The 16,174-nt window shown below is 39.3% G+C and overlaps 1 protein-coding gene across 2 annotated transcripts in view; it reads left to right on the top strand.

Moving 5' to 3' along the window:
- Positions 1 to 16,174, top strand: part of MGAT5 (mannosyl (alpha-1,6-)-glycoprotein beta-1,6-N-acetyl-glucosaminyltransferase) — a 311,378-nt gene that overhangs the window by 217,339 nt on the left and 77,865 nt on the right. For both annotated transcript variants that reach the window (XM_004674702.2, XM_012728964.1), the window contains exons 11-12: positions 300 to 433; positions 13,974 to 14,107. In XM_004674702.2, coding sequence (XP_004674759.1) covers positions 300 to 433; positions 13,974 to 14,107 — 268 coding nt within the window. The remainder of the gene's footprint in view (positions 1 to 299; positions 434 to 13,973; positions 14,108 to 16,174) is intronic.

Genomic DNA, 16,174 nt, shown 5'->3' with positions numbered 1-16,174 from the left:
AACAGGCAGATCGACAAAGTACACTGCTTGCTGAGGGGAGCAGCGGGCAGGTCAGGAGAGGTCTGCCACACCATGTGGTCTCCTCCGGGACAGGCAGAGATCGAACTCATGCTGAAGTGGCTTTAGCATCTTAGTGCAGTGCTTTAATCTGCTACACCACCAGGGAGGGCCCCCCAGTGAAATTATTAATGAAAAGGATTTGTCTTCATTTGGAAGTCTCTGTAGAGGAGTTAGAGCTTTACTCTGTGAGCCTTGGGGCCAAAGGTTATAGTTTTACTGACAGTATTTTTCTCTTTCAGGTGTATGCTCCGAGTCCTGGATTCATTTGGCACCGAACCAGAGTTTAACCATGCTAACTATGCCCAGTCAAAAGGCCACAAGACGCCCTGGGGCAAGTGGAATCTGAACCCACAGCAGTTCTATACCATGTTCCGTGAGTATATTAATGTTCACCTCTACTTTCCAAATGCCACCAAGGAGAGAGTTGGGAAGAGAAATGCGGTGGGTTGTGATCTAAGGGCCCATAGCTGCAATGCTGTGTGCATTAAACCTTGCCCTTGGGAAGGACTGTGGTTTTTTTTTTAAATTGAGATTAAAAGATCAAGTGATCATTGTGTGGAATCCCTTAGAAATGTTCTGGAGGAAAATGTTCAATATGTAGTATCCCTTGAAACAATTTGGGAAAGGAGTTTGGGTAGACTTTGGATCGGAAGGCACTAAATACTAAATGTGTTCCTACCACCCAGATGCTGTTCAGTATCCACTAGGTTACTGATGAGGAATGAGGTTTTGCACATAAAATTTCCAAATAATTTAATCTTAATTATTTCAGCATTAAACTTTGTAAAGAAAAAGTTGTCCTTTTAAAAATGGAGTTACTTAAAATCTTTCATATTTTACTGACCCTTTAAACACCAACCATAATTAAATCTTACCTTGTCTTAATCACTGGTGTCATCATTGACAATAGCAGTGATTATTTTATGAGATGACATATAAAGTGATACACAACATTAATAATAACACCATAAGCAGATTTTATCACTGAACATTATCATCACTAACATAGGTGATCCTAAAATTGACTAGAAAAATTTGTACTCGCCAGCAGGAAAATGGGCAAAAACTATTAATAGTTCCTAAGAAAAAGAAGTATATTGTCCCAAACATATGAAAAAATATTAACCCCACTCAGTAATAAAAATTTATTTGCACAAGTGTCCCAAGTATCAGATTATCAAGAATCCAAAGTTTGCTAGCATACCTGTTCTGATGGTGAGATGCTCTTCTTTTTTGATAGAGTAGTTCTTTACTTCTAGTGGAAGGGTATTTTCACAACCTAGCAAAACTACATATTCATCTTTCCTTGGACTAAGCAGGTCATATCTAGAGTCTACCCCAAAGATACATAAGCAAAAACTATAAATAATGCACACATGGTTATTTATTATGACATAATTGTGATAAGAACAAACAGGAATTAACCCAAAAATGTTCATAATTTGCTCTGAGTTTTAACATGGTTCCTGATAGAGTGAAGTTCTTTGCAACTGTGAAAAAGGGATAAGGAGGGTCTCCACTGCTCTGCATGAAGATGTTTAGGATACATTAAATGATGAAAAGCCAATTGTAGTTATGTCTTTATGAAAAAAAGGGTATAGAGGAGAAATATGTATGTGTTAGTGATTTTGCTTGTGATTTCTTTTTATTTTTTATGCATATCAGGATTGCGGTGTAAGCCTTTGGTGTTGGTGTAAGAGTATTCACCAGAGACAGAGTGGGGAACAGAACAGTTGGATTGATAAATTGCAGAGGGGAGCAGTGGATGAGACAGGAGAGGTTTGCTGTGTCATGTGAGTCAGCTCCCTGGCTGGGAAGTGAACTCATGCCACAGTGGTCCAGATAGCTTGATAATGCTGAAACATTAACCACTGTGCCATGAAGGAGGCCACATTTTGCTTGTGATTTCAAAGGAAATAATAAAACAAATAAAAATGATTGCCCCTAAAGAAGGGATTTGCAGGGTCAGGGAGAGAAAGTGGTTGATAGAAGCCCATTATTTTGATATTGGAACACTGTAACTATTTCATAAACTTAAGTAGAAAAGTAAGAACACAATCACTAAAAATTGAAAACAGATTGAAAAAAATGGAACAGCACAGTGATACCAGGTTAGTGTTAATCTCTCACCAACAGCTATTCCTGCTGACTTTGGACCATACATTCATGCTGGAAATACTTTTATTGTTACTGAAACCATTACAAGTATACCAATGGGAACAAGATTTCAGTTTACAAGGAAAGAGGAATACTTAAAGAATTTAAGTCAAGACTATGTAATCTTCAGCTTGAAATGTCAACATGAATTTGTCTCATTTCTTAAAAAGGAAATGTTTCCTATCTATGTACTTTGAAAAGGATCAAAAGTAAAAACAACTCCAGTAGTAATAGGTATCCTTAGCACTCAGGTGAGATTCCTTAAATAGCTTTCCCACATAAAGGAACCTCCTTCTAGGTATTGATGTCCAGTGAATGAAATCAGTTGTTAAAGAAAGGTTCATTGAGAGACAAACCCCCAGGAGAGTAGGCAGACAGATTATGTATGTGGTGAGATGCACAGACCCTGCTTCTCACCGCAATCTGACCTGTGTAACATCTGTAAGCTCCACTGGAAAGGGACACTGACATATACAAGGCATGCTGGGTCCTACAATCTGCTGATCATGCTTGCAATGGTACTACTCTCTTGCCTCTCAACCTCAGTTAAGTAGGGTTCTGAGTCTTAATGTTCACACAAAGGATAAATAGCCAACTCCAGGTTTTGGGCAGTAAATATCTTGCTATGCCAGAAAGCAAGGAAGCTAAGATCAATAGAATTAGATAAGATAGACAAGACAGAATTAAAGGGTATGGAACCCAAAATGGAAGTGTTTGAACATCAAAAAATTAAGACTTAAGTGGACTAAAATCAAACCAAAAGAAGTCCGTAAGTCCAGAGTGTCCCCCCAAACAATCCCACAAAATTATGTTTCTAAGACATCACTTCATTACTCTGGGAAAAAATAATGAAAAGAATCCAGCTTTGGTCCAGCCTTTCTAGCACAAATTACATTTAAAGATAATCAAGTATTTGATGAGAGAAAGTTGTTAATCATAGAGAAATCATAGCTAATAAATGCAAAAGGAATAAAGAACTCGAAAATCAGCATTTTAAAACTTTTGATGAGATAGTGGAGCAAGACAAGGATCATCAATATGCTGAGGCTAGAGAATATGAAGCAAAAAATCACTCCCTTCTTCCCAGAGCCTGTCCACATCCTAAGGGAGGGTCCCTTCCTGCCTGACAAGGGGTTGGGGTCCAGTCCAGCTGGATTTTGCCCAGAGACTCTTCTCTCCCTTTGTTGTTGGAGTGAATATGGGCTTTTCTAGTGTATTCTAGTGTTCTAAAAGGGAAGATCATTCCTTTGGGTATTTAAAAAAAAGTCATTTTTATTCTTTTTTTAATGAAACAAATCTGTGAATAATATGCAAGCTGATAGTAATCATATATTTGATGTATAAATATGCACATGAATTGAGGGTATACTTGGACTGTTTGCTATTGGTAGGATGTACAGTGAATAATTTGGAGAACCCAGAAAAGAGTGTTGTATTTGGGGAGTCAGTCTTCTTCAGTGATGAGCTTTAGCAAAATCCTGCATAAGTGGAGAGAGATAAGGACGTGCAGTCAGGGCTGAGTAGGAGAGTCACTCAAGAGGAAACATACATTGATGAGCCCATGGAGCAGTGAAATGAGATGCTTCTAACCAGAGTGTGTTTGCTTTCACATATTAAGTGTCTGTTTTTCGCTGTAAGATTGATTCTGTTTCTTCTGTAATTTATTTTTTCACTAAATTGGTGGTATTTTCTACTCTTTGAAAAGTCTCCCCCCCCCAACCACCCCAAATTTCAGCAGTTGCCTGGGATTATACTCTGTGTGGATTTTGTATGTAGCAGAGCATTTTCTGGTATGTCAGCATGGGCTGTCAAAGCAGCTTCTACAGGGATCCAGTGATTAGTCAACACTAAGTCCACTTGACTAGATCTGCCTAGTGACGGCACTTTCCGGGAAGCTCATAAGTCCAGTGATTGCTCCCTCAAGGCAAGCTCTCCTCCTGCTTTGACTGCTTAGCCACACTCTAGCACCTACCCTGAGCTGGCCCTAGGCATTCTTCCTGCCACCAGAGCCAGCTCTTTAAAGCTCAGCTTGGACCAAACTATTCTTCCTCATTGTGGTTTCTTACTTTGGAGTCAGATCCCAAGTCCATAGCAGAGTATTCAAGAAGAACCTTGACTTTTGGTCCTCTGGCTTTGGGCCTCCTCCCCTCCCACACTTCGCAGCATCTCCCCCCCCCCCCCCCCCCCCCCAGGGCCTGACCCAGCCTTATCAGCAACCTGGGGTCTCTGAAGGTGCTTCTAGATTTCTTTGCAACCTTGCCTTCTTCACATAACTCTGAGAGCAAAATTGTATTTTTTTTCCTTGAAGACTCTATTCAAATGACTTCCTCCATTTTTCCAATCAAATTTCAAAAGAAATGTCACCCTATTACAAATAATAGGAAAAGCTTCTCCTCATGAAGAAAGGCTTTCATGCCCTAATATGAACATTTTCCCCCACATGAGTTCATTTGTTAATAGTTGTATCTTTTTGTTTTTACTTACCATGTCACAATATTTTTAAGGTCTTGCTTTTAAAGACACCATGTCCAAGGATATTTTAAAGTCCATCAAGTGACTACTTCTTAATTTATATTAACTTTGGAATAGTTTTTTTTCTTTCATATTGAGAATTAATTGCTGATTTTCTGCACTTCCCAGGGATTTAGTTTGACTATTTAGGCATTATTTCAGCCTGTAGCCTTTAGTGTGCCCACTGCTTGTTCTAAACCCTAAAGTCAATCTCCTTATTTTTCTGAATAAATGAGTGAAAGAAATTGCCTGTGCAGAAAAACAAAATAGAGAATGTGTTTGCTTATCCATTTATAGGGGAAAATAAGACCCTGACATTGAGGTCTTGCTCCTTGAGTTAGCTTGAATGACTCTTTGTTTTACAACGTCATCTGGCCTATGTACAAACATCAGCAGTGGTAAAACATTTTATCTAATTGAGCATTTTCCGTGGAGACTACAGCTGAACATACGAATAGCAGAGATTATCAGATTTTTTTCATTCCTAGTTTCAGACCATGTTTCATCTCAGATATATATTTAAATCCTGTAGTTGGAAAGTTTGTTACAAACCCACTATTCATGTCGCTATTATAGAACTCCTCCTTATTTTGTAAACAAAGCCTGTTTATATAGTTTTATTTATTTGCTTCATTTTTTGAGTACCTGCAGTGTTTTGACTCTTATTCTTAGTATGAAGGAACGTAAGAATTTGTCCGCCGGGTGCCCAGATTATATTATAGTCAGCCTGGGAAAGTCATTGTTTCTTGGTACATGTAAAAATTTGGGGCAGAAAAGACAGGAAGCTACAATGGAGGTGTGTGAAGAACATACAGAGAATTCTGGAGGTATTAGTTTAGAATCCTCACATTTTACCTCTAACCCCTAGCCTTTCTTCGAAATCTCTATAAAGTGTTCCTTAGTAGAGGCAAAAGAAGTGACTAAGCCAATTTTATTTGCTGGGTCCATGTTTTAAGCCTTAGATTGGAATACTTACTTGGTGGCTGATTTTTATCCACTTGTTTAGTGCATGTCTCCTAACTGCCTACCAGGTGCCAGATTCTGTGGGATACTTGAGTGTCTGCTCTCCAGAAGCTTACTTCTTTATGAGTAAAAAGCTTATGAGACACGTTAGCAAAAATAGAGCTCTAACAGAAAAAAAGTTGACCATGGAAGTAAAAGCAGAATCACTCGTTTCTGGAAATATTTCTTAAAGTGTTGCCTCATAGTGGCCAGTGCTCCTGTAACTTGCCCAGTTTTCCAATGGGCTACATCTTAGAAAGGTCATCTATCCCTGGCAAACCAAGGATCTTGTCACCCTTATTCACAGTGAGGAGCTGACATGGGCTAGAGTTGAAGGTTCTGAAGTAGAGGAAGAAAGAGAAAGCTGACAAAAACCCATTCCCTGGACAAATTAATGGAAAGGAAAGCAGTGCAGCAGAGTGAATGCCTGAATGCCACATACTGTGACATTTATGTAATCCTAACGTAAAGTTACTTAATTCTCTAGTCTTTCCAGCTGACAATACTTGTTCATTTCTAATGTTCTCTCTCTTTTGAGAATCACAGTACAGTAAGTCCTAAGTCCTCACTTAACTTCATTGATAGGGTTTTGGAAACTGACTTAAGTGAAATGACATATAACAAAAGCAGGTCCTTGAATAATGTCATCTTTCAGTACTGACCAGGATTGTTGTTATACGGAAATGGTGTTGAACTAAGAAATGTTATTTGAGGACCTGCTGTGCAAGCATTGGAGAGAATGCCTTTCCTGTTCAATGACTGTAGGAAAGGAGCTAATCAGCGTAAGTGGAAGTTTATCAAGTTAGGGTTAGCATTGGATAGAAGAGAGGGTCATAGGAAAGCCAAGTCTTTAATGACTAACACTGATTTTGTATCTATCCTTGATATATATAATCTCCTTTAGTCCCTGCTATTCAAGAATCAGGCTTTAAAATATAAGTGTAGTTGCTATCTTGGACAGGTTTAAAATAACCTGAAATGCTGGGTTTTGAAGCCTGCACTGTCACAATCCCATGGTTCTTCCTTTCCCTAATGTGAGTGATTCTCTAAATTGAGAGATATACATTAAAAATCTTCTGGAAGGCTTGTTAAAATTGACTGCTGTCCCCATCCCTAGAATCTCTGATTCAACAGATATGGCTAGGTTCAAAATCTGCATTTCAAACAAGTTTCAGGTCCAGGGACCATACTTGGAGAACCACTGCCCTGTGCCACACTAAGGAAATGGCCATAGTGAGGCAATAAATACAGGCTTTTTTGAACTGGGAAGTCTGATCTCTACCATCTGACCTCCAGGCTCAGCCATTTAGAAAGAAACCATATCTTTTTCTCTGGCACTGTCTGTACAATTTTCTTTATTTGCATAAGGAAGAAAATCCTCTTTAGTGCTAGATAGCAGGACTTGTTCTTACTTCTCACCTTACTACTCAGTAGCTATTCCTCTGACCTCTTGGAAATCAGTGGGTGACCATAGTTCTCTGTGTTAGTTTGCTCCCTTAGACCAGCAGAACAGAACTAATTCTATAATTGGATAGTCAGCAAATTGCTCCTAGTCAGATTTTTCCCATTTGATCAGTGTGTGGTAAATAATAAATATACTGAAATACATTGTAGTACCAGGGCTTTAGAACACAAAGCTTTCAGACTCACCACTTTTCCTCCCCAGTGTTCCTGGGAACAAGTGTGGGCTGACCCATCACTCCTAGTGGACATATGAGAGAACTAGAGGCCTGTAACTGGGGGCACTTGTCATATTCTTCTCAAAATACAACTGAGGAGATAATTCAAACGTTTCTTCTTTGAGACAACTTAATCTGCCCCACCACCTTTTAAAATGTAGTTCTCTCTCTTTCTGTGCCCCTTTCCTGATTTTGTTTCCTATTACCACCAACATTTATGCTTCACTTACTTTTGCATATTTTCTTTTTTCCTTCCTTGAAAACCAAGGTATGTATATTAGTGAGGTGTTGTCTGTTTTGTGCATCATAAAAACTCCTAGTCCCTAAAAAATGACTAGCATGTAGTGGGCATTCAGAAAACAGTGATTTAAATAAATTGAATGATATTGATCAGGGTTTTTTGTTTTTGTTTTGTCCATATAACAATGTAGAAAATGGTAAGAAGTGTTGTAGGGACCGAACATTAGAGATGCTTCCTGAGGCCAGTGGCCTCATGCTACTCACCTTTGTCTTCAGAGACCTATTCAAACAATTGGTCTTTCAAGAGTTGTTCAAACCATATTGGTTATTGTCATTGATGCTTTGACTCTTCATGTGTCTCCAAGGTTTGGGGCTCATACCCATGTTTATTTGCATTAGATTGGAATAGTAGCTTATAGGCCAAAAATTTTGCCTATCAGAAGAGGATGTTCAAAATGAGTCAGTTTCCTTTCATGCAAATGACAAACCTGTTGGCTTAGCTAAGGATCAGTTGCTTCCATGTACAAATTTATTTTTAGGACTTGACAAGCAGAGGAGCTATTTGTGATTCAAACTGCTTTTTATGGCTTTTAACTTGGACCAGGAGGACTCTTGCCTTTTACTTCTCTGCAGACCAGTGAGTAATAGGATCACCTTTGCAATTCCTTCAGTCTGAGTCTTGGTCTTCAGGAGTGATGTTCTTCTGAGGAGTCCATTCCCTCCTAAATTGCTTTTTGACACTTGAAAAATTTACTCTGGTGTACTTTCTGTCAACAGTTCAGACACTCGTCTTTTCAACTCAACTGTATATAATAGTTTCCCTAGCCTGTTTCCCAAGCTTCCTCTCTCAAAGAGGAACCACTTGGGGGAAAAAAATCAGTTTTGGTAAAATTTCAAAATATGGCATTACTATTTATATATAATTTTAAAACCAGATTACTTACTGTGTAACTTCACTTTATTTTTCAATAAAGGTTTTCAGTTTGATCATCATCAGAATCAGCACCAACATCACAAATATGATAGTGGCCCAAATTCTTCCTTGTTTTGTTGCAGTATTTTTCAAATACACTAAAAGGAATGTACATAGAAACTACCTACCTAGGCTCTACAATTAACAATATGCTTGTAGTCTCGATCATTCTGTTTTCTCTCTTTCATTCTATCTTTATAAAAAGTGCATTAAAGGACACTTCACCTTTAGATGATTCACAATATCTTTAACAGGAGTTCAATATTGGTCACCAAACAAGTTGGCGTTTCTTTTTATTAAAATATTGAACTTTTCATTCACTCTCATTGCTGTCTTCCTGTTGAATGAATATAAGCTCACTGGAGAAAGCTTGATTCATGTTTGTCTTGTTCAGCTGTATGTTCTTAAAGCCTAAGTTATTGCTTGGCTCAGACTAAGTGCTCACTGCCTGCCCTGATATTGAATGTGAGCTTTTAGAAGCCTGTGATAATATTGTAAAAGTCTGTGTCACTGATTTGTTTCCACTCTTTCCAACTTTGTGACCTAGATAAAAAGTTATATTAATTTATCAATTCAGTATATTACTTACTGAATGCTAGGTCTGAGGTAAGTTTTGAGGATAGATCCTAGGTGAGGCATTTGGCTGATTATAGTTGTATAATCAAGTTGTCACATGTTTGCTTGGATAATATTTTGCCAAGTGACCCATAGGGAGCAGAGAGAAAGGATGTGCAGGGTGGTAGTAGAGAGATATTTATGATTCCAGTGCAGAGTTTATGAGATGTAATCATGTATGCTGTTGATTTAAATAGTAAAGAATTGGAAACATCCTAAAAGTCTCTTGGTAGGGTATATTAGAATTTCTGTGAAATTGGCTTGATCTCAGTAGTTTGTTGGCTCTTGTCACGGGCACTGTTGAAATCAGCTTTCTTGAGATTCTTCACTCTCCCTCTCTTGGTTTTGGGTGTCTCTGGATTGACAATTTTCAGAAGGCTGTTCCCAAGTGAGCACCCAGATGCCAAGATAGTGAAAGTCATGGAGCAACTGTGAGTGTAGATCTTGTCAATTAAACCCATCCCTGAGCCTGGGTCAGATGGAGTCTTGTGGGTAATGTGCCTGTCCTTTGGAGTCATGGGGGCTGGGGAGAGACAAGAGGTAAGATGGGCATCAGTCCAAGCTCCTGCATGGAACAGGGTAGGTGGTTAGTTCCACAAAAATGCTAGCAGACCAGAATCCAGGGACATCTGATGGCAGGAGCTCCAGCATTGACTTATTGGGATGCTTTAACAAGCAGTGATGAAAAGTGGTTATTAACTTAGAGAGATCCCAAAGGCACATTGTATAACTGAAAAAAAAAAAAAAAAGTCCACAAAAGAGTAGGTAAGTGGGATCCAATTTTGATTTGAGATTAAAAAAATAATAATAACAGAAGCCTAGAAGAAAAGTGTGACAGTATTCTAGGTGGGAAGATGATAGGTGACATTTTCTTTCCTGTGTTTTGCTCTATTATCTATAAGTCTTATATACAGGGGATATATTTCTCCTTATAACCAGGAAAACCAATAAAACCATTTCTGTTTAGAGAAAAGTAAAGCTTATTTATTGCAAAAATCTCAATAAGAATTGATGAGATCAGAACAAAGAGAGGTGAAGAGGAGGAAAAGTGAATGGATTGTGATGAATTTTTGAGAAATTGACATTCTAGGACTTGGTGCTAGAATGCTGAGCAGGGAGCCCAGACTGGTCCTGGGGATTCTGCCCCGAGCAACCCAGTGGCCTTAGAATCCCCAGCTCTGTAGGGCCCACTGACAGACAACTTGATAAAAATATTTGCATTTAGAGATATTTAATACTTAAAGGTAGAAAAAACAGACTTTGAAGATTTATGCAGTTGAGAGAAGGGTCAATTTATATAACTTTATTAAAATTATATTTTAAAAGAGGGTATTATTAATGCTTGATATTTATAATGTACAACGCATGTACTCAGTAGTAAGACCCATGAGGGCAGAAATTCACCTTTATGTTGCCATCCATAAACTTAGCTTACTGCCTAGTTTATCTAAAGAGGTCACTGAAACATTAGTCATTGAGTGTGTTATTCAAACTAAACTAGTAGTAAGTAGTCCTTAAAAGAAGTCATCTTGTGATCTCAGGAAACTGAACTCATCAAACTGATTTGTAATTATTTGTAAATAGGTGCTTCCAAAGGGCTTAAAATAATGTTTTATTAATAAGAAAAAAATCCTAGGTTATTTTAAGATCATTATTCTAGGAAATCCTCTTCAGTTTTTAGCATGTTAAAAAAAAATCAGCTTGGTCCCACATATACATAGCTTGAATTGTCCAAGGAACTAAGGTAGTGAGTAATTTCTATTTCGTGTCTGCCATGTTTATTTTGGTGTACCAGAAAGCATTATTTTCCTTGATGCATGTTTACCACTTTAGTTCACAGAGCCCAGAAACTAAATTACTTGGATTACAAGGCAGTATGTTAGAATGCTTTAAGGAACTTGGACTCTACAACTGCCTGGTCAGATTCTGAATCCCAAAGTTGCCATTTCCTAGTGAGTAGATATGGGTAGTTTAAGTAACTGTCTTCTCAGAAAATATGTTAAAAAATTGTTAAGATAAAATGCAATAATCACTATGAGGCTCTTAGTATAGAATTTGGTACACAGTCAAAACTCAACCACTTTGTTCAAATCACATTTATCTTCTGGGACAGAGCTTTTCAAAAGTACAGGATTTCCTGTGTATTATTTTTGAGATTTTTTAGATTTACCTTGAGGTGTAAATACCTACTCTCCGAAAACCTAACACAGCTCAAATCAGTGCTCCCATCTTAAAGAAGAGTAAAAGGTAGAAGTGGGTCTAAGGTTAAACCGCCACCCAAATGAATTGTAGAGTGAACCAGCTTGTACTCATGGCTTTTGATTTATTATTAAAACTTCAGGAATGCTTGTGTGCAGGCCCAGGCTGTTACTGGGCAGGCGACATCCAGCTGCTGGTCAGCTCCTTGGAAGCAGTCCACACTGTGCCCTTAGTTACCGTGGACTCATGAATCCCCTGCAAAGTGACTGGAGCTGAGAAGCCAAGCAACCCCGAGTGTTTCCAATTCTAAGTCTGGAGCCACGTTCAGTGTCACCTGTTGGGTTCTGACCCATGTTCCTGCCATGTGGCTGTCTCATTTCCATTTGGAAGGACTACCTCTGTCACTCCTGAAATCCCACCTGTGGTCCTTTAACCGCATTGGTAGGTTGTCAGTCCCCATGTTGATGTCTCCAGAAGAGAGAGCAGAGTTGTAATTGTAATCGTGTTTAGATGAAAACTTAGAGGAGAGCTTGAGTGCATAATTTATTCCTCACACAGTGTCAGCATTGATTTAGTACCAAATTATAGGCATAATGCAGCACAAGTCCGCCAGTCTTCCCAAGATTTTTGAATACATCATTTACTTCCCCTGCCTCTCCTTGCTTAAGCTAAAGCTAAAGAAAGCTTTGACACAAAAAATAGATGTGTAAATTTTTTTCTTTGATGTGTAAGATTTGGAGGGGGGGAAGTTGATCATTTAATTTTGAGTATATCTTATTACAATATGAAATAAGACCTGGCAGGTGTTTTAGATGCTACAAGTTACTTCATTTTTTAAAAGAAATACCCACATAAGGAAAAGCTAACTAATTCTCAGAATCACATACCTAAAGCATAGTTTTCTGAAGATAGCATACATGATCTCAAGGTTTAAAGTGTCAGTTTCTCTTTCACCATTTTTACAGTTAAACAAAAGTTTTACAAAGGTATTTTAAATCACTTTATTGACATTATAATGCACACAGCCTTTCTTCCCTTCTCCCATACTCCTTCAAATCCTTTCCTAACCCTCACCCCCTTAAAAGGGAACAACAACAGCAAAAAAAACCCAGCCATTGCCTCTCATTGGCAGTAGAATTTATTCAGTAATTTACTTTCCAGCCAACTGCAGCCATTGCCATTGCCTCTGGGCACTTGTTCAAGAAACACAGAAATGAAATAACAGATTGGCCAGACCTAATGTAACTCCCCAGTCACAACCCTATTATCTCCTCGTGCTGTCACCCCCATTAGGCAAAGGCCTGGGGGACTAGATGGTGATAACGCAGTATTTATACAGCCCATTCATCTCTGCAGTTCCCTTCTTCCTCTTCTGAGTAGAGTGATGAGAATGAGTGCCCTGGGCTTCAGATTCCTAGGCCTTGCTACAGACACACCCCTTCCCATTTTAAAGTGTCTCTGTGCTGGCTGCTTGCCTGTGAAGGGCTCCAGAGCCCCAAGAAAATAAGAACAAGACAAAGGAACTAACTTTCTGCATTTGTTGACCACCTACCTGGTGAATGAATATGGTTGCAGCCACAGAGTGTGCATTTGACTGAATACTGAGTATCTTTCCATTTGAGTTGTTTATAACTCTTCTGATCAGGTCAGAGTCAAGCAGAGTAGTTGCTTCACATAACAGTGGGGCTCGTTTCCTGAAAAAACTGAGAAGTTCCTTTATTCATCAAGAGAGAATTGTTTTCTCATTGTTCCCTTCTGGTGAAATCCCTTTTATAATGACAGGCACTGGAGACAACTGTTTGAAGAAGGTGTGGCTTTATTTCCCCATGGTCAATGTTAAAGTAGAGGTGTTATAGAACTCCAGTGATGAAAGACATCCTGAGGAAAATGTCTCTCTCTTCCAGACCAGTCTATCCTGTGGACTGGACACTGTTCTTTATAGGGCTTGGCATCCCAACGAGCTTCTTAGTATTTTTATTGTGTTCATCTTTGTCTCCATTCGGTCCTTCACTTTAGTATTATCCCCTAACATGCAACTCTTTAATTAGTGTATAATTCTTTGAGGAGGGATTTGCTTAACTTTGCCCCCTATCACCCAATTGGATAGTGAGTACATTAGAATGTGTGGGACCCATCAACAGCATCTCTAACCCCTTCGGAAAATAATCCACTTAGCCTGGCTGCCTACATGTTTCTAGCCATTAATTGATAATACCCAAATGATAGCGTTTCAGTCAGGAGTCAGTGGCCTTGTGCTGAAGAAACAGGAGGAGGTGTACATCGCTTAATGCCTTTAGACAAGGGTATTTTCTGCTAAAAAGAGTAGAATCTGAATCAGATTAATACATCTTGGAGAGAATTACTCTTCTGAAGGTTTGTTGGGAGCACACAGTCCCTCACCCCTACCAGTTAAGAAAGCACAGGGTAAAACGAAAACATTTAATTGTGTATGAAATAGCTTGTGTTAAATGTGTATTTGTTGTTCTTTTTTGCTGATTTCAACAGTAATCACCCTGTTCTTTTCCTTTCCACATCAGCTCATACCCCAGACAACAGCTTTCTGGGATTTGTGGTTGAGCAGCACCTGAATTCCAGCGACATCCACCACATTAATGAAATCAAAAGGCAGAACCAGTCCCTTGTGTATGGCAAAGTGGATAGCTTCTGGAAGGTGAGTCAGTCTGTGTGTGTCTCTCTCTGGAAAGAGGCTTATTGGGTAATTTAATTTAACTTTGATCCAGGGAGTAATCAAGCCAAGTGCCCAGTGCTTAATGGGATCTGCTTAGAAGTAAACAAGAATATGCAAGGATTTGTTCGCTCAGCAGTTGGGTATCTAATAAAGGCTATACCTGCTCATCCATACAGTGGCTGTATAGCAAAGCCCTTCACTCTTTGCACGTTGGAAGTGACATGCTAGCAGCTTTTTTCCCCTTCGTGTGCTTGTCTCCACAGCCCTAGGGACCCATTACTAAGTGATTTTTTTTCCTCTGCCTTTTGGGAAATGGTGTGCAGGCAGCTCCCTTTGCCTGGGGAGTGTGGTGACCTTCACGTCCTCTGGAGGCTGCCTGCGGACAGTTTGCTTAGGGAGATCTTGGACAAAATAGCATACTTGGCCAGAGACTGAGTCATCTTTTCTAAAAGCATTGAACTGTTAGGGGTCCTTTGGCCCCTCTGAGATGTGTTCCATAGTGTATCTGGGAAGTTACTGCAGTGGAGGAACAAGATTGGGGTGTGTGCTGTTGGTACAAAGTACAAAGTTTTTATATGAAGAGCGCTTCATATGAAAATGTCAGCTTTTTATTTTTTTTAAGACGTTTTTGTAGCAGAACAGTCTCCTGGATTCTACAACATGCTTCTTCCTACACATACATTGGTTATTTTCCAAAGTGATCTGAAATTGTGGCCTCACGGTGTTGTGGTTCGCTTACTGAAGAACTTTAGAAACCCTGCAACTGAAGGGGCATGAGGGACAAAGATAAGGATTATCAATGGTGATTTTCTGACCCCATATTCAGGAAGGAGAAAGCGAACCTGTTTAGTTCACAGCCTATGTCTGGGAAGCAGATTGGTTACTGTCTTAGCTGTGAAAGCTAGAATTCAGACTCACCTTACAACAGTGTTTCTCAGTTGGGAGCATTTCTAGATACATTTGACAATGTCTGGAGACAATTTGGATCAGCGTGACTGAGGGAGGGGTGTCCACCATCTTGCAGGTGGAGATCAGGAGGCAGCAGCACACAGGACAGGTCCACAACAAGGAATTATCTGGCCCAAAATATCATTAGTGCCAAGGCTGAGAAATGGGAATGGCAAATAAGATTAAATAAGATGTAATCCCTATGCATAGTATTTCACATTTTCTCCTCTGAGGTGAAATAAAATCAGTCTCCATTATAAATGGTTATTTAAGATGGTCACATGAATTTATACATCTTTGCTTCCCTGTATCAAAATCTGCTCTCTGTTAACAGAGCATTTTTCTGCTTGCAGCTGAATTTGAGTTAAAAAGGTCATGCGGGGTGTTCATTCTTGCCTGGGTTGTGAAATAAAGGGATCATGGCCCTGTCTTTAGAAAGATGCAAGCCCTTTAAAAAAGTTCTCTTCTCCATGCACCTGTTGGAAGGAAATAATTTGCATGGCTATGGACTTGACCTTAAAATTATATCACTTCTGTTTTGGAAACAAGTGGAGCTTCCTTCTAGATGCCTGTGACAGTTTCCCTAGAAAAACAGTAATGAGTTGGTTGTGAAAGCCTTTGGGCATTTGTATATGTGTGGTGGGTAAAATAGTACTACCACTTAAAAGGATTTCTTTGTATTAGATCAGAATCCCAAAAGCATTAATCATGCTAGCTCAAGTGACTTAGGGTGTGATTTGGAAATCCTTCCAAATGTTAAGGTTTTAAAACACTGCAGATGACCTGATCCCCATATATTGTGTGTCACCCATGTGACATAGTACGTGGCAGTGTGTCTATATTAGTCTTTGAATAGCAAAAATCTGGGCCATTTTTTCAGTTCTGTCATTATTATTCATCATTCTTTGATGAATGTAGTTTTCATATAAATTCAGAGTATCTGGGCCCTCTCTGGTGGTGCAGTGAGTTAAAGCACAGCACTAAGAAGCTTAAGTCACTACAGCATGAGTTCGATCCCTGCCTGCCCTGGAGGAGATCCACATGGCGCGGCAGACCTCTCCTGACCCGCCTGCTGCTCCCCTCAGCAGTGTACTTCGTCGA

The sequence above is a fragment of the Condylura cristata genome, unplaced genomic scaffold (assembly GCF_000260355.1).
Source record: "Condylura cristata isolate star-nosed mole 26May11 unplaced genomic scaffold, ConCri1.0 scaffold00002, whole genome shotgun sequence".
NCBI classification, from domain to species: Eukaryota; Metazoa; Chordata; class Mammalia; order Eulipotyphla; family Talpidae; genus Condylura; species Condylura cristata.
This window is presented reverse-complemented; position numbering and strand designations above follow the sequence as displayed.